The 23,103-nt window shown below is 39.3% G+C and overlaps 1 protein-coding gene across 20 annotated transcripts in view; it reads right to left on the reverse strand.

Annotated features, from left to right (window-relative positions):
• Window positions 1-23,103, reverse strand: part of Dlgap1 (DLG associated protein 1) — a 772,435-nt gene that overhangs the window by 181,536 nt on the left and 567,796 nt on the right. For all 20 annotated transcript variants that reach the window (XM_090353401.1, XM_090353399.1, XM_090353404.1 and 17 more), the window contains one exon: window positions 18,627-18,841. In XM_090353401.1, the coding sequence (XP_090209527.1) occupies window positions 18,627-18,841 (215 nt within the window). The remainder of the gene's footprint in view (window positions 1-18,626; window positions 18,842-23,103) is intronic.

Below are 23,103 nucleotides of genomic sequence, written 5' to 3' on the forward strand. Positions count from 1 at the left end.
AAGTGTTTATTGTGCTATCAGCTATCACCACTGCAAGTGAGTCTTGTGCCCCAATCTCTTCCCAATAGATTTAGGATGATAGTAATTCCTGTCATCAATAATGTTAATGTTCTTCTATGTAGTGTGCAAGGCATATAAGGAGTATTACTAAGTGTTGGGCATTTTTATTCTTGGAGATTTTGTTTTTGATGGGAAAAGTTGAAGTTAGAGGCATTCTAATAACAACAAAATAGAGGCAAGAAGAAAGATTAACAATAAATAAAGCACAACCTTGCCATAGTGAGAATGTTTGTTGGAGATATTAGGAAACACCCTTCCAAGCTGAGTGCAAACATCTCACACCTATAATCCTAGCTGCTCAGGGGGGCTGAGATCTGAGGATTGAGGATTGAAATCAGTCTGCGTAGATAAACCCGTGAGATTCTTATCTGTAATTTACCAGAAAAAAGACAGAAGTGAAGGTTTTCCTCAAGTGGTAGATCACCAGCAATAAAGCCGAATGAGAGTACAAGACCCAGCATACACACACACACACACACACACACACACACACACACACACACAAAACTCAAAGAATACAAGGAAAAGAAAATACCATTTTGCACTCATACTCAGTCATTTAAGGAATACAGAGTATATCTCCACCTAAATGAAAAACAATGGCCTTTTCAACCACGTTTATTGGCATCTTTCTAAAGCAACATATCATTTTGTCCTTTGTCGCTGCATTTATAAATTCCCAACCAACTAGATGAAAATAAAACAAATCTCTGGATATCTAAGGATCTTGTTACAAAAACCCTCACAGACTATCTAAAGACAGTTTTCTATCTTTAAATATTAACTTCTTATGCCTCAGTAATCTTGATTTCTTTTTTTTTTTTTTTTTGCCAGTCCTGGGCTTGAGCTCAGGGCCTGAGCACTGTCTTTGGACTTTTTCAAGGCTAGAGCTCTACCACTTGAGCCTCAGCACCACTTCTGGCTTTTCTCTATGTGTGTGGTACCGAGGAATTGAACCCGGGTCTTCGTGCATGCTAGGCAAGCACTTTAACCACTAGGCCAAACTCCCGGCCCTCTTGATTTCTTTATATTCAGGCACACCCTTCTCCATAGTCTGCTGCTTCTGAATGATTACTCCAATTCCAGGTGGACTATTTTCTCTTGCATATTAATACTCATTTGTGTTTTCATAATTGAGAACTTTTCATCTCTGGATATATTCATACATATACTGTATATGCACATATTTTAAACTTATAAATAACTACCCAGAATTGTTCCCATCTCTTTTGGTGACAATTATTCATGCTTACTAATTTTTATTCTTTTGAGGAATGGAGCAGCTTGAAAAACTGGAAAGACTCCTGTGATGACAGTTAGAAGAAGACCCAGCTCCTAAACCTTACTGGCTAGTTTGCTTAAGCAGAGTACTATTTCCTCTGGACCTCAGTTTCTTATTTGTCATGTAACAGGACTGTAATTATCTCTGGGTTCAGTTCTACTTCTTAACATTTTTTGTTCGTTCTGTCTCTGATAAAAGGTCACACACACAAAGATAGTAGTATTCAATGAAATATTAAAAAACTGACTCTCAAAGGAAAAAGACTGTTATTTGAAAAATATGTTGATTTCTATGGTCTGTACATTCCCATTATACAAATATCAAATCAATTTGGCTAACCAAAAATGCACATGATATTGGGAAGAGATATCTACCATCAACTCTCATTGGCTGTTTGGACCTGCCACTGCCCAGTGGTTCTGCTCAGTGAAGAAAGAGAGGCTTGATGAGCATGATGTATTCATGGTATGTTCATGTTTAAATCCTAAATGTTCCCCAAAGGCTTGATGTCATTCAGGCTGGGGTACTGTTGGGAGATTAGTGGAAAGGAGGTAGGTCATTGAGGGTATTCCCTGGGAAGAGATATTGAGACTTCAGTAACCTCTCTCTTGTATTGGGAGCTGCCATGAGGCAACTCTGTTCCACCATGCTTCCTTACTTCAGGGCCAAAAGCAACAGAAACAATAAACACAGGCAAGAACCTCTGAACTCCTGAGCTAAAGTAAACGTTGATTCCTAGTAATTTATTTGTCTCAGGCATTCTGTCCTCAGCAATGGAAAGGTGACTGACAAAAGCTGCTGTGGTCATCTCTGTCTTTTCTGCATCTGAACTTCTGACACAATCTTTGTTCATTAAATGGTAAGATCTACAACAAGGGAACGTGATCCTTGCTTTATTATTATTATTTTAATCCCAGGCTCTGTGGATATTTGTTCCACATCTTCACACTTGCTTGTACCCTCAGCAGAGTGTCCACTTTCCTGAAATCTGACAGAGATCTGGGAATTTCAAATGCAGTTGATAACCTGGATCCCTGCTGGGAGCTTTCTGCTCTGCCTTTTTTTTTTTTTTTTAAGGAGGGGGAGGGCTGAGGGAAGTGTTCTAAAGAATTTAAAGAAGGTTGTGTGGTAAAATTCAAGAATGATGTCCACAGTTCCCAGACTGTTCAGGGAGAAGTCCCACTGTTCCATGAATCTTTCGGAGGAAGAAAGTTGGCATGGAAAGCAGAGGGCTAGACCTGAAGATACAGGAAGAGTTGGATTCTATCTCAGAAGGCTTACGATGATATAAAACCCATGGTTTCATCTGTAAAGTCTTCATTAAAGTACAGTCTAAATTCTTTTGAGATCAAGGGGAGAATCAAATGAAATGTACTGAAACATCTGATAGGCTCTTATTTACAATAAGTTTATCATGAAAACTGTAGTCTCAAAAGAAAAAAAAATCATTAGCTAGATAGATGATCAATTGTATTTTATTCCCATTGGTTTACGTGGATTCACAAATAAGTGAGTTCACTCAGTCAAATGGACTAGTTCATTAACTCATCTCTTATAGCCAACCTCCTCTTCCTCTCAGAACTAGAAAGAAAAAGAATTCCCTGGATGAATAAATATGCTAATGTTCACAGCAGATGACGCTACCGAGGGATGGCTGTGAGGGTATTTTTAACATTCTAATGTGTACCTGCCAGACAAAGCTCCCAGCCTCCAGGTGGGCTGGCAGTGCTAGGCAGGGTTTAAAAGGAACAGGGAGCTTTTCACAGAACCACAGATGTAGAGTCTGAGAGCACACAGACACAGCCAAAGGATGGGGGCAGATGTTAGATGACAATTCAAGCAACTGTTGAATTCCATCCAACTGTTGGTTGAAGACAGGGTGGGAAGATACAATTCAAATCACCTGAAGCAAACATGGTAGTAATAGAGTAGTGAGATTTTGTCCTGATTTTCTTCGATGTCGCGTAGGCTAAGAGAAGCTTCTATTTGAGAGACAGAAAAAGGAATGTGCTTATTACCTGACTCAAGTAATGGCAATCCCTCTGTATATAACTTCCATAATAAATATAAATTAATAATAAAAGTAATATGAGAGGAGGTACCAATTACTTTGAAAAATATTAAAGCAACATATGCAGAATTATTAAGAAGAAGAAACTATGGCCCTCAGGGAGAGTTTAAATTTTTTTTTTTTTTTTTGGTGGGTCATGGGGCTTGAACTCTGCCTGGGCTTTGTCCCTGACCTCTTCAGCCCAAAGATACTACCCTACCCCTGGGCCTGGTCATTTTCCTTGAGCTCTTCAGCTCAAGGCTACCACCCCACCCGGGAGCCAAGCCCCACTTCCCATTTTCTAGAGGCTATTTGGAGATGAGTCTCAGGTCATTTTGTGCCAGGGCTGGCTTCGAACCTCGATCCTCAGATCTCAGCCTCCTGAGTAGCTAGGATTACAGGTGAGCCACCGGCTGAGAGTTTACATTTTTGAGGAAGAATAGAAAACTTTCTTTCAGCTTTCCCTTTATTAGATTATTATACTAGGAATCCAGATAATCTGTATATCCCAATGCTTCACATATAGTAGATGACCAATAGCAAAAATGATTATGATTCCTGTCATATCATTGACTCCTGTAATGAGTGAGCAGGTATGAACACTTACTCTGTGTTAGGCATGCTACCATGGTACTTTCTTCAATCTATACAATTACTTAAGGTAGGAATTACTATTATTTCCATGTAACAGATGAGGAAATTGAAGCAAAGAGTTGTAAAATGTTTTTTTTTACAGTAATACATCTATAAGTGTCCCAACTATGATTTTGAATTGAGGTAATCCAGCCTCAGAGATAAATGTAGTTCTTGAACAATGTGCCTCAGTGTGTTTGTAGAGTGAATGAGTGAGCAGAAAATATCAATGAAAAGGAGAGGGTAGAGATGAGCATTAATGAAGGCTTTTTTTTTTGCTAGTCCTGGGACTTCAACTCAGTGCCTGGGCACTGTCCTTGGGCTTTGTCAAGGTTAGAGTTCTACCACTTGAGCCACAGCACCACTTCTGGCTTATGTGTGTAGTACCGAGGAATCAAAACCAGGACTTCGTGAATGCCAGCCAAGCACTCTACCCCTAGGTCACACTCCCAAGCCCTCTTTAGGCTTTATGTCTAGTGTCCACTGAATATAACCAGCCCTCCATTTTCTAGGCACATGGTAGTACTGTACTTCATTGTCTCTTGGAAATTTGTGTGGTCATGTGAGTTGTTCAGCAATGAGCTGTAAATGCAAGCCACATGTTTCTCTTCCAGAGGCAGTGCTCTCGGGGCCACCACATTCTGGTGGTTGTAAAAGGACCTGCTGACAAGGAGTTGCTTTCTTTTGGAGTTTATCAGTGACTGCAGTGAGCAAAGTTCTGGTTAGTAATGCAAATGTGAGCATGAAATAAATTTTGGAGATTTGAGGGTTGTTTCTTTTTGTGTCTATGTGCTATTATGGGCTTGAACTCAAGGCTTCAGATTTTTGCTTAGCTTCCTCTAACAAGACTAGCACTCTACCACTTGAACCACACCTCCATCTCTGGCTTTTTTTTGCTGGTTAATTGGAGATAAGAATCTTCTGAACTTTTCTGTCCATTTAGTTTCCTGAGAAGCAAAGATTACAGGTGTGAGCCAAGAATGTCTGTCTTAGGTGGTGTTTCTTCACAAAGCACACAATAACCTTAAGTGGGGACTTGTTAGAATTAGGATTGAGGCATAATATAACAATGAAAACAACAGAAATCTCACAACTGTGTGACTGTGGTTTCAGGATCTGGTAGACTATAGGGAAATGATTGTATTAGGGCTTGGGAAAGTATTGATCCTTGTTATTTATTAGTGAATCATTTTGTAACCTTGTTCTGTAACTGATATGATAAGTAAACTCCTAATTAATGGTAGTTGATTGCTGTTGGTATAGTTTTTTTTAACAAGGTATTCCACAACAGAAAGTGAACTCAATGAAAAACAAAAATCAAAACAAAAACACCAACAACTGATTTCAAGTGGCTATGAAAGAAAACTAACTCATAAAAGGTATGCCCCAGAGGGCCTTGAGTAATGAAGGTATATGAAAATTATCCTTACTACCCACATTCAAGTCAAGGCCTGGATGTATTACCCTATTGTTAAAACTTTTGAATGGATACAGATAATTTACAATGAAAAGAAAACTAAAAAAAACTAAAACTATGATATTGTTAGACAAAAATTTTAGAGGAAACAGACAATTAGTTCAATTGCTTAGCTTGGTGAACTTGGTATGTACTCTACAGGCAGGTGAATAAGAAAGCAAAGAAATTGGGCAAAAATGATAAATTCTACCTAGAAGGATTGTGTGAATGGCACATTGGGCTCACAAGGAAACAGACTGCAGTCAGTTTTGATATAGTTGTACAATCAACAAAACAAATAAAAAAAACCCCACAAGCCTAGATCAACAGACATGTAACCAGAGGGCTTTTGAAATGGCATTTAGTTTTCTACCAAGAACATTCCTCTGACGTGGGCCACAGATGTGAGCATGAGAATCACAGGAATGTCTTTATGGAGAGGGCGCTAGGTGATATGGAGAGCAATGGCCAAGAATTTTTTCCCAGGGAGTAGAACTGCTATCTAACCAAGAAACAGTCTCTTTCCCAAAGTAGGTAGTCTGCAAGAGATTATAGAATTGCTACACTTAGTGTCATTGTCAACTTTCTTCCTCCTCCTTCTGAATAGAACTGTTCAGGTGTGTGTGTGTGTGTGTGTGTGTGTGTGTGTGTGTGTGTGTGTATGTGTGTGGTGTGTGTGTGTGGTGTGTGTGTGTGGTGTGTGTGTGTGTGGTGTGTGTGTGTGTGTGTGTGGTGTGTGTGTGTGGTGTGTGTGTGGGGTGTGTGTGTGTGGGGGGTGTGTGTGTGTGTGTGTGGTGTGTGTGTGTGTGGTGTGTGTGTGGTGTGTGTGTGTGTGTGGGGTGTGTGTGTGTGTGTGTGTGTGTGTGTGTGTGTGACTACCAATCCTAGGGCTTGAACTCTGGGCACTGTCCTTGAGCATTTAAAATTTTTTTTTAATTGCCAGTGTAATGTATACAGGAGTTACGGTTACATTCGTTAGGTAGTAGGTGCATTACTTTTCACACATTGTCCCTGAGCATTTTTGCTCAAGGCACTCTATTGCTTGAGTGACAGCTCTACTTTCAGAATTTTGGTGGTTAACTGAGATAAGACTCTCACAGGCTTTCCTGCTTGGATTGGCTTTGAACTGGGATTTTCAGATGTCAGCTTTCCGAGTTGCTACCATGATAGGTGTGAGTCTATCTGGTTCAGTTGGAGATTTTTTTTTGTTCTTATTCTACAATTATATATTGGGTGTGTGAGAGGCAGATAATTTGTCTTTTTGAGCTTGGGTGTAACAAAGACTCACATGTAACAGAGTAGCAATTACTACATATACGATATATTACCTAAATTTTTAGGTTGATACTGTGCCAGGATAGTAGATGTCTATGAAATTTTCTCCCTGTGATGACGGAGCATAAATATATCTTGTTTGTAGGTGAGGAGGGTCAGTTAAATAGTGTTCAGAAGGGTGATTTCTAACGTAGCCATTGAAGTTGCTGGACAACAACTATAAAGTTAGATGCTGCTATACTACTCGATTTTGCAATCAGAATGGGAGGGAAGGCGAGCTGCTCTACCTGCAGGTACAAGCTGTCAGATTGCTTAGTCTTTCCCTACTTTGGTGACTTGGAGAATGTTTTTTGATATGAAATCTTCAGATGACCCCCGAATGCCATGGTGAGTAGAGCTCTTTCCTGACCACAGGTGGACATGTAGGTGTAGTTCACCTATTTTTATTGTTGGAGGCCTCTGACTTTGGAAGTTGTTTTTGGTATCCATTTTAATCAAGCTTATTTTGAGGACCACAGGTTGGAAGCCTAAAAAATCATTAAAACCTCAAAATAACTGGGTTCTCAGTATGAACACAAAACACGAGAGAGAGCGAGGGGGGGAAGAGAGAGAGAGAGAGGGAGAGAGAGGGAGAGAGAGAGAGAGAGAGAGAGAGAGGGAGAGAGAGAGAGAGAGAGAGAGAGAGAGAGAGAGAGAGAGAGAGAGAGAGAGAGAGAGAGAGAGAGAGAGAGAGAGAGATATGCAGGACCAAAGGAGAATAGAGATTTACTGTGAAACATTCAGATGCTGTAGTGTAGTGAGGCTTCTGTGTCCAGGCAAAACGGGATTCAGCGATGAGTTTTCAGTAATCTGGTAGAAAGTCTTTGGAAGGGCTAGAAGCAGAGAGAGGCTTGTGGTAGCAAGACAAATGGGACCATTAAAAATCATTCAAGTAAGAAATAGTGGAGCCCTAAAGCTAGAAGAGGTAAGAGATAAGCCACCACGTTTCACAACTATACTTAGGAAAATAGTTCATCCACTGGGAGGAAGAAAAGAGCCAAGAGGAGATGTGATATATTTCAGAAGTTCTGGACTAACTGTTTCAAAGTCTCATGTTTCTGTATTCTTAGCTTGAACGTGTAATATCAATGTACATGATAAGAATGCGACACAATGCTCAGTGGGATGAGACCTGACCAGAATCCTAGCACTTGGGAGGTTAAGGCAAGAGCATTTCCAACCTGGGTTGCATGGAAGATCCTCTGTCAAAACAAACTATGGTGTTGATCTTATGCTGAAATTTTAGGCTACTTTGGCTGGATAAATCTTATGTAGATATTTGTTCATCATATTCAAGTCTTCAAGCAGAATTATGAAAGCTTTTAGGGAAGTATAATTAGGAAGCTTTGAAGAATGACTAGAAAGTATCTCTAAATATTTCCATATTAGTTTCTTTAATAATTAATAACTTTGCAGTTAGAAGTTCCTAATGTAAATTTCTTGGGCTGCAAATGTGATACTTTCCTGTTTGATTTGTGGAAATGTTGATAGCTTTGTTATTCTGCATGCATCCTCTATAAAGCTACCTTTATTTAGGACTTATAGTGACTGATTTCCAAAGTTAGAAGCAGCTCCTAATATAGTTGCCTAGCCTTTTATTCCTCATTCCTCAATGATATCCTACTATCTTGGTGTATGTTGAATATTTCTTCAATGACACAGCATGAAAGCAAACCCAATACCTTGAACTCTGCCAATAAAAAAGTATCCTGGAATGAACAAACAACTTCACCACTCTTGCCCATACAAATGAGAGGTATTTTTCTGACAAAATTATTCTGATTAAAATGATTACTATGATATCAATATGTATGTATCCCTTCGCCCTACCAGGTTCATTGTTGGAAACTTAATCCTCATGGTTCCTAGAGCTGAGGTCTTTGGGGGGCCATGAGGTTGAGTGAGGGTGGGAAGGGTGGGGCTTCAGGAGCTTTAGTATTAGTGGCTTTATAAGGAGAGGAATGAGGGGCCGGAGCGGGATCTAGTGATAGAGTGTCTGCCTAGCATGCAAGAAGCCTTGGGTTTGATTCCTTATTACCACATACACAGAAAAAGCAGGAAGTGGCTCAAGTGGTAGAGTTCTAGCCTTGAGAAAGCCCAAGGACAGTGCCCAGGCCCCAAGTTCAAGTTCCAGGGCTGGCAAAAACAAAAAACAAAAATAAAGAATTAATCTGAAGCAAATAAAGGGGTGACACTGTCTAAAAGAGAAATGTGTGAATTATGAAACTGTACGCACCTTAATAATAGCAGTAAAATTATTAACAAAAATTAGAGGAGTGAAAATATGAGTTGTCACACCTGCTGTCTTTACATGTGATACAGACCTCTTGTCACAGGCAGTCTGAGGCCTCACCAGGTACTGATACTGTGTTTTTGGACTTCCTTGCTTATGAAACTGTGTGCTAAATAAGCCTCTATTTTTCATAAATTACCCAGGACATAGTTTAGATCTAGCAGTAGAAACTGATTAAGACAAGTAATGATTTTGATACTCGTGGTCTGTGAAGCTCCTTCCTTTTTTGTAGTGCTTGTCTTTTAGGTGCATTTTTGTGTGTGTGTGTGTGTGTGCGTGTACGTGCGTGCATATCTAAAAATCTGAAAAACCAGATGTCAGCAATGTTTATTCAATTCATCAAAACTAAGGACTAACAATGTGACTTAAATTTTAAAGACCACGATTAACTGTTTACTGCCTGAACAAATAAATGTGTGATTACCTGAATAAACTGTGTGGTTATGAGTATTTTCCTTACCCGATTGTCTGCATTTTAACAGGAAATGCAGATAATGGGTGAAGGAATGACAGCCAGCAGATAGGCAAGGCAGCAGAATTGGAAGGCTCTTTGCTAACACAATCTTTGTCCAGTACTACACAGGGCAAAATGAACAATCTTCATTTCTAGAACTCGAATTGAGTTTTCCCTGTTCTCTGCTGTCATTAGCCTTGCTTACAATACAGTGCCGAGTATCTGTCTGCCAAGAGTGCAAAGCTGGCGTGCAGTCACGTGAAGAAGGCTCCCGTTATATACTTAAGCCACAGCACAGGCACAGGTCTAGCATTTGTTATGGCCTTCCCCTTATAATACTGAACACAGGTGTCTATGCGGCTTGTGCCTGCATCCTCTACCAGTCCGTGCCTTCTAAAGCTCTGACAACCCTTTGCCTTAAAAAAAAAATTATATCATATTAAGTGAAGTAAGCCAGGCTCAATGGTTTCCCTCATTTGTCATAACCAGTAGAAACCTTGGGCTCTCCTAGCAGAGATTTACAATAGAACAAAATCTAGATCCATAAGGCTGTATAGTATGACCCAAAATGAAAGGACCTCCAGGATATAGAAACAAAAGCCATATAATGAGTGATTGCTGTCCTTAATGTACTATGTTATCTCTCATCTCTTTTGCTGTCCCTTGGTTATCTTATATGGTTACAGTATTTTATCTTGTTATCTGATATATTGTATATATGCATATTTGGGAAGGGAGGAAAATAAGATGAGGGGTGGGGGTGGGAGGAGGGAAATGGGGCCAAGACATGAGAAAGGGTATCAATGTTTGTGAAGTAATGCACCTTCTATCTGGTGAATATAATGTAACCCTTCTATTAATTACAATAAAAATATGTGAAAAATTATTTTATTTTTTAAAACAACCACCCCCCCCTTTTTGTTTGTTTGTCTGCTGGCCCTGGGGCTTGAACTCTGGGCCTAGGCACTGTCCCTAGGCTCTTTTTGCTCAAGCCACAATGCCACTTTCAGCTTTTTCTGTGATTAAATAGAAGTTTTTCTTTGTTGTTGTTTTTAATGTACTATGTAAAGTTATTTCTTTTTTCTTTCATTTTTTTCTCCTTTGGTTTATGCCCTGTTGTCACTGTATTTGATTATGGAACCCTGTATCTTGTGTATATGCATATATATATATATTTATTTATCTGAATTAGGGAAGAGAAGGGGAATAACAAAATGGGGAGACGAAGGACAAAGGTAAACCAATGCAACAGTGCTAATTACAAGACAATATGTTGGAAATGATCTTTACAACTGGTGTGTGTGTGGGGGGGTGGGAGACAGGAAAAATGAGAGAAAAACAAGGGGGGTTAATGGTGTTCACCAAGAAATACACTCATTACCCTAAGTATGTGACTGTAACCTCTGTGTACATCACATAGACAACAAAATGAAATTTTAAAAAGTAATTGGAGATAATAGTCCTATGGCCTTTCCTGCCTGGGCCACCTTTGAACCTCAATCCTCAGATCTCAGCCTCCTGAGTATTTAGGACTGTAGGTGAGTCCCTGGCACCTGGCTTTCTTTCACTTAGTCAAAACTGAAACTTTCTCAAAGTATTTCCTGTTTCAGCTTCATGTCTGCTCTATATGTTCAAGTTAGAGCTGACTTCACTGAGTTGCTAACACATTTTTCCTCTTTATTCCCACTATCTGCTTCAAAGGAAGTTGGTTCTAGTCACAATTTCTTAGTTGTTATTACCCTGTTGACTTTCTCTCTCCCTTTCTTAATAAAAATCTTTTAAGTAGATTAGTGTGGTTTTAGTAAGTTCTTCTTTCCACCCAACTTTCCATCTTGTCTGCTTTCAACACTGGGACGCGACTTTCAACACTTGCTCTTACATTTAGCTTTGAGGTGAGTTATTTAGTTTCTAGATTCCTTATCTTTAAAATGAACAAAATCACATACAGTTGTGTTGACCAAATGAAAACATATAGGTAAAGGCTTCAACTTAAGCATTATGTCTGGTGCTTAGAAGCTTATTAAAATGTAAACATGTTCCCTACGTTCTAATCTCGGTTCTAGTTCTCTATAAAGCACCTAGACTTCATTCTTTCCCCCACCTTCAAGACAGAAAAGCAGTTCTGTCACGCCTATGTTTCTGAGCATTGTTAAGAACAGTTCAATCTATGCAAATTTGCTTTCAGAATTGGCTTTTCTTGTCTTTATAAAAATCATTTTTAAGTAATTGTACAAAGGAGTTGTTGCCATTTAATAAAGCAGTTATGAATGCAATGCATATTGATCAATGTTATTCCTTTCAATGTTCTTTTCTGTTAAAAATATGTATTATTATTATTATTATTATTATTATCTTTAAGTAGTTCTACAAAGAAGTTACCATCTAGCAATTTATGAATTCAAGACATCTTGATCAATGTCAAGCCTTTTGTGTTTATCTGTGTTTATCTTTTGGTATTCTCCCCTTTCCCTCCCAATCCAAGTCCTCCTCTCACTTGTTTTAATTTTATAGGCTATGCATTAGATATTATGACTGATCTTCCTCCTTCCTCTCTTCCTTTATGTCTCCCCTTCTCCTTTGGTTCCCCTCACTCCAACTTTTCAAGTACCAGTTTCCTCATACTCTGTTTTTCTTTTCTTTTCATTTTTGGTCCTGGAGCTTGAACTCTGGGTCTGGACGCTGTCCTTGAGCTCTTCAGCTCAATGCTAGCTCTCTATTACTTGAGCCACAATGCTACTTCTGGTTTTCTGGTGGTTAATTGGAGATAAGGCTTGACTTCTGTGCCTGGGCTGCCTTTGAACAGCCATCCTCACATCTCAGCCTCCTGAGTAGCTAGGATCACAGGTGTGAGCCACCAGTGCCTGGCTCTGATATTCATTTTGTTAGACTGTGAGTTAATTTTTCTAAGGAGTAACACCATTTGAATTCTCAAAATTGGCCTTTCAAGAAAGCAATTCTATAGCCAGGGACCAAGATATGGTATAGTCTTTAAAAGTCATACAGAGGAGTACCCGCTGAAGGCCGGCACTCATACCCTGAGGAAACACTAACTTTTTTTTTTTTGCCAGTCCTGGGCTTGAGCTCAGGGCCTGAGCACTGTCCTTGGACTTTCTCAAGGCTAGAGCTCTACCATTTGAGCTCAGCACCACTTCCGGCTTTTTTTCTATATGTGGTACCGAGGAATCGAACCCGGGTCTTCATGCATGCTAGGCAAGCACTTTAACCACTAGGCCAAACTCCCAGCCCAAGACTAACTTTTTAAAGCAGGATGTCATGATTAGGGACTGGATATAATAGGCAATTTCTTGTGTTAGATCTTTCCCTCCCATTAGGCTGATTATGAGCAGGAATTTGAAAGGCATTTAGCTTTTTGCCTATCAACAAGTAATAGTTTATCTGGGAGATAGAATGAATTGCCCTGCTTTAACCTTTTTCTATTTCTTATTATTTTGGAATGATTAAGGATAATGAAAGGGAGTATTATGGTCAGGGAAGGAAGAGCTATTTCTCTGAGTTTATATCACTGAAGATATCAATTCATAATGTTCCAGGGTCTGATTGCATTATTCTGTCCTCTGTACTACTGAATGAAGCATTTGTTATATGTCACAATCGTACTGAGGAGAGAAATGGAAAAGCACTTGTGGAAAATAGATAACAAAAGAAAACAGAGACTTTGTCCATCACATAGGACAAAGATGGGGGGTTGTATACTGCTGTGTCCTTAAATATGGCACACATCTTTGGAAAGAAACATCAGTGTTCCCATCTCCACCACCCCTTCTCTTTTTCTGGGAAGAGAAGGAACACGAAGAGCAGTGGGTGGGTAGGAGGGGTGTGTGGAATGTGGAGAACAGGCAGAGGACACAGTGTGTCTTGAGAGGAAAATGCAGTGTACACTGAGATAGATAAGAAGCTCCTGTGAGGAAGACTACAGTTTGGGGCTTCTGATGGAGAGCGAGTGCATTTCAAATCTCCAGAATTAAAGTTGAAGAACACTACCCTATACCCAAAGTAGAGTCTTTACGGATACCATTTCCTTTTGTCTTTAATGTATTTTCTGTGCCAGTCCTGGAGCTTGAATTCAGAACCTGGAAACTGTCCCTAAGCTGCTTTTTTGCCCAAGGCTAGTATTCTCTATTACTTGAACCAGACCACCACTTCTGGCTTCTCCCCTCATAAACCTCCTTTTTGACAGTTTATTGGAAATAAAAAGTCTCATGGACTTTCCTGCTCAGGCTGACTGTACCCTTTTCGTTTTGTCTTTAAACTGTAAATTGTGAGTTTTTCTATACTTCATCTTTAACAATTTACTCATCCATGCCATAAGATTCCTCAGAACACATTCATGTAGATGAAAAACAGGATTTATGGACATTGTTGATCGATAAGTCCTGGCAATACTGAGATTGGCCCTGAGGTCCAATCTGTGCTCAGAAGGAAGGGTCATGGCATGTATTGATGGTGGGGTCTGTCTGCTATGGAACTGGGTCAGCAAGAGTCAAGATAGAAGCCCCCTGAGTGGCACCACCCAGGAAACCTCATTTTTACTGGGGGTAGAACCAGAGATATTAAACCAACCAATTGCCCAAAGCAAAGAGCTATTTAGTATTTTACCAATTTATCCTAAAAAATATTTAGGGCCTGGGGAAAGAAATGAAGATGAAGAGGATTAACCATTCTGAAAATGAAAAACTGTCTGCTTTCAAGGTATTTCAGATTGAAAATCAAACTCTTTCCAAAGCCTTCTGTTAGGCACTTCATCAAAATTGCTAAGAGCCTTGATTTCACTCTTATAAAAGCCAGGGGCCCTTCACTCAAATTTCAGAGACATTTCAAAGTGTATAGCATTAGATATAATACTTCTTTCAAGGGAAATTTTTTTCTTGGTGCCTAGATGAGGAGATAAACAAGTATGAATAAAATTTAAAGTGTTAGTTGCCTTAGATTATGGCCTTTTGGATTTAGCTTTAGAATCTTTTAAATGACAGCTCACTTTTGGTATCATTTTAAAAACTTCCTTCTATAATATATAGCATGAAAATTCAAGATGGGATTTGAGTATGGTTTTAACTAACCACAGCATCAGGCAATAGTCTCTGTTCAAGAGTAAAATATTGAAGTTCATCATCAGAATTAAGCTGTGGAGACATAGCTTTAGAAAAAGATTTCCCCTCTAAACATCTTCCTCATTTGCCTACAATTTATTATTAAACATTCAGAAATTCCTTTTGAAAATGTTACTCTTGTGGGAGGGGCTATGTCTCTTTAAATTAATTATTAGCTAATAACCAAAGAAGGCAAGCTAGTAATGAAGTGATAGGAATTGATAGTGCTGTTGAATAACAAGAGAATGAGAAAACTATCTTTTCAGAGAGCAGCCACTAAGAAGTTTTGTAAGTGCAATGATGGCTTTATCGTCTGGTGGCTTCCTAACTTTTGAACATTTAAATGACTTTAGGCTGTATATAATTGAAAACCCAATCATTAATACTAAGTGGCTGGTGAAAATCATCCCCTTAAATAAATCCTCCAAATACCGTTGGAAAGTAGAAAAGAGAAAAAAAACAAAGAAAACAAAACAAAACAAAGTAAGGAAGTGTAGAAAAGCCTGCTCTCCAACATTTTGGAGAGAAGACTGGAGTTGCGAACCTCAAACTAAATGTTGCCCCAATCTCACTTGACTAATTTTAGTTATCTTGGTTCATGGCTATGATTCATCCCTAAAGCTGTGAATTGCCGAGGAGGAAGGAGGCAAAAATTGACTTAAATGTCAAAGAAGTAGGAATATAAATATAGTTTTCTTTTTAAGGGGAACTAGGATTTTAGTATATGGGTATCTTTTTTCTGCTTCAAACTTCTAGAAAAATGACTCCAGTCAAAACATCATTTGGGACTAGATGTCATGCCTGAAATGTTGCCTGTTTTTTTTTTTTCCTTGTGTTTCTCCTTAAATTCTGTTCAAGTAGAAATAATTAATAACCACATGTGGTTAGGTATGATGGGAGCTTAGTATATAGATTTTAACGAGAAATGGAGAGGGATGAATGGCAGTAAGTGGACCCATGGGAAGTAATTCAGGGAATGGCATGGTCCCATAGAGAACAAAGAGATGGCTGTACTGTCAGTTGTTCTCTCGCTAAGGAATGGAGTCAATATATATATTGTTTGCTGAAACTCTGTTCTGTGTGAAGAAAAACTGTATTTCAATTTACAACATGTTCCTTAGCCCATTGGTTTCCATTTTGAATTTACCTTGGTTTGGAAGGAAGAGACATCAGTCGTGAACTCACACTTCATTCAGCCTAACCACAATCCATGTATTTGTTGTCGTAGAACTTCTGGGATATAATGAAGGTATATGAAGGATGTAAAATATAGCTCAAAAATGAGAGGGGGATCATATTGTGTCAATGGAAAATGAGAAAGAAAGAGTTCCAAGGCTTGAGTGGTTTTTCCACAGCCTCGGAGCCAGGAAGAAAGCAGCACCAAGGCATATTTGTGTATGTTGGTTTTGGATTGGTTCCTGTCCTCAGTCTTCCTCAGAGCATCCTACATCATCCTCATAACTCGAATCCTTTCTGTTTTCCTCATATCTGCATACTGGTGTGAGCAGTAACAACCACTGTGTCTCACCACACAAAACCCAAGGGTCATTCAGCTAATGAGGTCAGTGTACCTCATAATAACCTAACAAGACACTCAGGAAGAGGCAGTTGCTGTTTTGTAATTTGAATTGTGTCCTCTAGATAGATACATTGAAATCTTAACTGCCAGTGTCTGTGAGTGAGCTCTTACATGCAGTATTTGGAAGCAGAGTTTGTGCAGAAACAGAAGGGCCAACAGGAATGGGAAGAAATGCTCCTTTCTGTGGGTTGTTATCAATATACTGGTATTAACTTTTAATTAAGAGAAGGAAGGGGGAGGAAGAATGCAGTCATACTGTTACATGCTTATCCTACGGAGTTAGGAAAATTGAAGGGAGGGATTGACTTTGGAGGGATAAGGGAGAATGACGAAAGGGGTGATAATTGATTAAGAGGCATTATGCTTATAAACCTTGATACAAAAGGCCATATAGTAGGACGCTAAATGAAAGGATCTCTAGGATATAGAAACATAAGCCATATAATGAATGATCGTTGTTCTTAAGGTACTATGTTATCTCTCATCTCTTTTGCTGTCCCTTGGTTATCTCATATTGTTACAGTATCTCACTTTGTTACCTGATATATGGGATATATTTGTATTTGGTTATTTGAAACTGGATAGAGAATGGGGGAAAACAAGATGAGGAGTGGGGGTGGGGGGGAGGGAAATGGGGATCAAGATATGTGAAAGGGTATCAATGTATGGGAATTAATGCACCATCTATCTGGCAAATATCATGTAACCCTTCTATTAATTACAATAAAAATATATGAAAAAAATGACATGCGGAATGGCAACCCTTTTGTGCAGGGTTTAAAGATAAGAAAACAGAATTTTAAACAAGAAAATAAAAAACGATTTGGGGGAGTGAATATGATCTATGCACTCATATGGATATAAAATAGAACAACTGTATTTATTAAATTGTCTGAAAATAGGGAGAGAATATAAGCAAGAATAAAGGAAGGGGTGAATTTGATCTAAGTATATTTTATGCATGTGTAGATCACAATCCCTTGTTCTATTAGTATATACTAATAAAGGTGTTTCAGAATGGTTATATATGGTCCCTTAAAAAAATTGATATGAAGCTTCACTCTCCTTGCTCAGTCATTTCACTGATAATAAACTTTACTACTTAAATGTATTCCCGCCATAGAACATTATGCTGTTTTTCAGTGTCCTTGATTAACAATATGACATCTATCTGTAATTTATAACCTGGCTGCTTTCATCTTTCCTGCTTTTCATATTTCTATCTTTGACTATTTCATTGTGTAATTCAATGTAGATGTACATGTAGTAATATGTATTTCATCCATTATGGAATTAGGCTGGGCCCTGATGGCTGATGCTTATAATTCTACCCACGCAGGAAGATTGTTGTTCCAGTCCAATCTGATCAAATTATTCACAAGACTCCCAACTCAACCAATAGCTGTTTGGTCTTGTCATGTCAGCTGCAGTAGAAAGTCTACTGGGAAGACTGTAGTCTAGGGGGCCGAGGCAAAATCTGAGATCTAATCTTAATAACAACCAGGGCAAACAAGAGCTGGAGATGTAACTCAAGCAGTAGAGCACTTGTCTAGCAAGCACAAAGCCCTGAGTTCAAATCCCAGTACTGCCACAGTTTAAAAATTACGACTAAAAGTTAAAAAAGAATCAAAGTCACTTTATAAACAGTAATTGTTACTTATATATATGTATATGTATATATATATATATGTTTCAGATCCAAATGGAATTCTCTCTGTAGATCTACATTCCAAGACTCTGATTTACTCTCTATAAATAATATTACAATTTTAAATGAGCTCTTGCTTATGATAATGAGCTTTGGTCATTTTCTTTGCACCATTTCTCTGTTCACAAATAGCCCAAATGAAGGTAAGTACTGGTTATAAATATATTTTGCTAACCAAACAAACATTCCACTCCTAAGCTCTCACAAAGTAATATACACAAAGTGCTCAAATTTAAGCATGTAGGTCTAGAACATTCACCTGTCACTCAAACATGAACGCATTCTATAAATGGCTTCAAGATAATCATACCTATTACATTACTCAATTATCCCCAAAATTCCAAGAGTCTTTGGAAGAGTATTTCTTCTGCATCTTAACTGGCTGAACACATGCTCAAAAGTTGGCATACAGAATCTCCCCAGTGACCTGAAATCTCATTTATTTTCAGAAATCCTTCTATCCCCGTCGTGGGATCTAGGTGTTCAGCTAACAGTCAGTGCAGAGTCAAACTGTGGGCCTCTATCTTTGAAGGCACTGGTATACGTGAGTCCAATTCAATGTCCATCAACAGAGCAGTGGATCTCAGATACGCCATCTGTGGGCTGTGCTCAGCCCTAGTGACTCGAGGACTTACCTGCTCTGACTATGAATGATAACTCAGGAGGATCACAGTGTTGGGAGTACTCACTTGAGTGTGGTGAGTTCCGTGAGGGATGGCTGGGTAGCCTTGAGATAGCTTTCTCTTCGTGCGGCAACTTTAGGAGAAGGCTTGGGACTGGTGTCTGAGTCCCCACTGTCTTCATCGCCCATGGCCTTGATGTAGCTGCCGCTTCGCATTCGTCGGCATGGGATCTCATCATCTTTGCCTCGAGGTGTGTATCCTGACCATTCATCTTGAGGAACCTGGTCAAGAAAGCAGAGCATTCCTAGTTGGTGAAATTCTACATCTCCTTGTGTGCTTTTTCTTTTTTTTTTTTTGGTGTAACTAGTATGGATCATTATCTGAAACTTTAGACATTAACCTTTCATTGATAAAGCTTAACTGTAATGGGTTTGAGCATATATTGAAGACATTCAAGTCCCTCTCTCTCTCTCTCTCTCTCTCTTTCTCTCTCTCTCTCTCTATTCCATTTCTCACACTAGTAATAGCTGAGCAGGTATAGACAATCATGGGAGAAGAAGGCAGATTTTTTGAGCTTTTCAATGAGTACTCTTGATCATTGTTTAAAATTCAAGAATGTTTCTGATTTATTTCTACCTTTCCTGATCCTTCTGTCTCTACTGTCTCACAACCAGTTCCTCTACTTCCAAAGCCAGGGCTCTACTCATACCAGCTGCATCTTCTTCCATCTTTCTCCTCCTCCTCTTCCTCCTCCTCCTCCTCCTCCTCCTCCTCCTCCTCCTCCTCCTCCTCCTCCTCCTCCTTCTTTTTTTTCTCCTTCTTCTCCTTATTCTTCTGCCAGTTCTGGGGCTTGAACTCAGAGCCTAGGCACTGGACACTTTTTGCTCAAGGTTAGCACTCTACCACTTGGGCCACAGTGCCACTTCTGGCTTTTTCTGTGTATGTGATTCTGAGAAATTGAACCCAGGGCTTCATGCATGCTAGGTAAGCACACTACCACTAGGCTATGTTCCCAGCTCCTGCATTCACTTCTTAATCCTCTATTATTTCTGTATTCCTCTTAATAAGCATTCAGCCTCGTACACCTGCTTAAAGCACGCTGAAGATTGCCAATGAAGTCTTCCTAAAAGGTGGCTATAGTTTTAGTTATTTAGTGCCAGTCCTGGGGCTTGAACATAAGGCCTTGAAGCCACCCTTGAGCTTTTTTGCCCAAGGCTAGCACTCTACCACTTCTGTTTTTTTTGGTGGTTACCCGTAGATTTGGGTTTCATAGATTTTTTTTTTCTTGCCCTGATTGGTTTTGAACCACAATCCTCAGATCTCAGTCTTTTGAGTAGCTAGGCTTACAGATGTGAGCCACCAGTGCCTGGCTGGTTGTGGTTTCTAAATTTTCATGTTTGCTGGTACACACACACACACACACACACACACACACACACACACGCATATGCATATATGTACAAGCATGCATATCTTACACATGCTCACACAAAATACATTTCTGAGATTATCTCCTTTGTTCAAATTCTGGTTGCTCTACCGACCCAGTATTGCTACTACTGATACAAATCATTTTTACCCCCTCTGGCTCTGCTGGATCCTACTCTAAATCCCTAATTGTGGGAATGGCACAGACAGGAGAATAGGGCCTTCCTTCTTTCCACAGTCATTTCTTTCAAGTTGAGCCTGGCATTACATCATACTTTTGAAGGTGAGACATTCTTAGGATATTCTCTTCAATTTGCTTTAGATTTTTCTGCTCCAGCATGAATTCAACCTTACACCCATATAATCTCACTTTGCTTCCCTTTGGTGAAAGAACACATAATGGTCACCCCGTGCATCTGTCAAGAAGTAACAAGGACCTACCATGTGTGTCACCTTGCACAGAGTTTAATTAAAGGAGAGAGAAGCCAGGTGAGAGGGGCAAGCAGTGATAAGGTGGATTCTTGCCCTTAACATACTTGTAACAGAGATAAAAAGACAAAGGATGAATAAATTTGGAAATAGCTCTAAATTCACATGCTAGCAAGTTGAAGACATGGTGTCACAAATGAAATATGAATTAAAGGGACACAGAAGCAGGAGTTAGCAGTAATGGTGATAGAGAAGCATATTTAAGAAGGCCTCCCGGAGGCTGGAGGTTTGGCCTAGTGGTGGTGTGCTTGCCTAGCATGCATGAAGACCCAGGTTTGAGTCCTTGGTACAACATACATAGAAAAAAAAAGCTGGAAGTGGTGCTGTGGCTCAAGGGCTCCTGGAGCTAGACAGAAGAGAAACTTATATTTAATATGTTGAGTATCTGTAAAATCATACAATGTTTCGTGTGTGTGAGTGTGTGTGTGAGTGTGTGTGTGTGTGCGCGCGCGCGCGTGCGCGCGCGCGCGCGCGCGCGCATGCGTGTACCAGTCCTGGGTCATGAACTCAGGGCTTCTGCACTGTCCCTGAGTTTCTGTAAGATCAAGACTAGTGCTCTACCACTTGAACCACAGCTCTACTCCTGGCTTTTATTATTATTATTATTATTATTATTATTATTATTATTATTTTGTCAGTCATGGGGCTTGAACTCTGGCCTGGGCGCTGTTCCTGAGCTCTTTATCTCAAGGCTACTACCCTACCCCTTGAGCCACAGTGACACTTTCTTTATGATTATTTTTGAGATGCTAAGAGTCCTATGTATTTTACTGATTGGCTGGCTGGCTTTGAACTACAACCTTCGCACCTCAGCTCACAGGTATGAGTCACTGGTTCTGGCTAGTGTTTCATTCTTAGCAATTAAGTATGGTAAGAAATTTACTTAATCAAGCTGAGTGCTGTTAGCTCATACCTGTAATCCTCACTACTTAGGAGGTTGAGATCTGAGGATCGTGGTTCAAAGCAAGCCCAGGCAGAAAAGTCCCCGTGAGACTCTTATCCCCAACTAACCTCTAAAAAACTAGAAGTGGTACTATGGCTCAAGTGGTAGAGCACTAGCCTTGAGCACAAAGTGGCTCAAAGGACAGTGCCCAGGCCCTGAGTTCAAGCTTGACAACCAACAAAAAAAAGCAATAAAAATAAATTTACTTAATCGATATACAGCAAACATGACTTTTTTTCTGTATCAATCAGTTGAAAAGCAAGAGTTCAGAGAACTGAAGTAATATGCCAATCTATAAACTATATATAGCATGAATCTGAAATCTAAAGTGTGAAAAAAATTTTCCATAATGACTCAGATCATATCAGACAGAAACTTCCAAATATTTTCCACTGAATGAATAATAGATGTTCCATTATCGCAATCATTCTCCCCCTTAAATTTCTGTATAATTTGCAAGTTTATACCTAGAAGCATCAAAATGAGAAGTTGCTACTATCCATGGTCTTAAAAGTAGCAGATTGTACATCCTTATTTTGAAAGGTACTTGACAGAACTTTAGTATGCAACAGGTCTATTGAACTTAACGAATTCTCATATTGAGTTTCTTCTGTGCATGCACTGTTAGAAATGCTTTATAAACACTAGCTTGTTGGAGCCAAATAGCTAAAGGGTAGCACTATTATTATTATTAATTACCATCATTTTACAAATGAGCATCATTTTACAAATGAGTTCCCTAAGTTACAGGTCTGAGGGGAAGAGTTTCAATGAGGCAATTCCTAAACCTTGCTCTGACCATGAATCTCAAACAACTTACCTCTGTGTGAGTCTTTCTCTCTGTCTCTGTCTCTCTGATACTAAAATTTGAATTCAGGGAATCCTACTTACTTAGCAAGTGCTTTACTCCTTGAGCCACACTCTTGGTTCTTTTGTCTCCCACATTTCCCAGGCCATCCTTGAACCATGATTCTGCTACCTCTGCTTCTCAAGTGACAGAACTGCAGGGGTTTGTATCACACCTTGTCTGAGAGCCTTTCTTTCTAGGCTGTGATTTGTGAAACCTATAGAACTGCACAACTACAGTCCTTGATATCTCCATAATACATCACATTCAATATATTTCTAATCGATTAATTGTGCTACTAACAATGTAGGCTTTTTAAAAGAATTATTTCTTTAGCTCACAAGCATCAAAATCGTCATAGCAACAGGAATTCTTAGGAAACTATAAATGTTAATGACAGTTCAGTTTTCCTAAGGTTGGTAAGTGACTCATTGCATAGATATGATTATGTTTAGAACCTCATTATTGACGCAGCAATTAGATGGTAACAATTAACGTGGTACAGTTATAGTCTTGGATGATGCATCCAACACTTACCCTTTCTCAGTACTGATGAGAAGTTTATAATATTGCTGGGAATATGTCAGAGACTAATGACAAACTGATTAGCTAATTCCTTATGGAAGAAAATGCAGCAAATTTCTGTTTAGGTGCTTTCCAAAAGTGGACTTAGAGCAGGAACTTGAGCTTTCACTAGAAATGCCTATAGTTGTTGCTAGGGAAACCAGCCAAGAAGTATTTAATCTGTATTCCTTTCAATGAAGCATCCTTTTCAAGAGATAGCAGCTAAGAAGTCATATGAATGCGACTTTCCGTTGGTGTGGAATATAAATATC

The sequence above is a fragment of the Megascapheus bottae genome, chromosome 19 (assembly GCF_031878675.1).
Source record: "Megascapheus bottae isolate mThoBot1 chromosome 19, mThoBot2.hap1, whole genome shotgun sequence".
Classification (NCBI taxonomy): domain Eukaryota; kingdom Metazoa; phylum Chordata; class Mammalia; order Rodentia; family Geomyidae; genus Megascapheus; species Megascapheus bottae.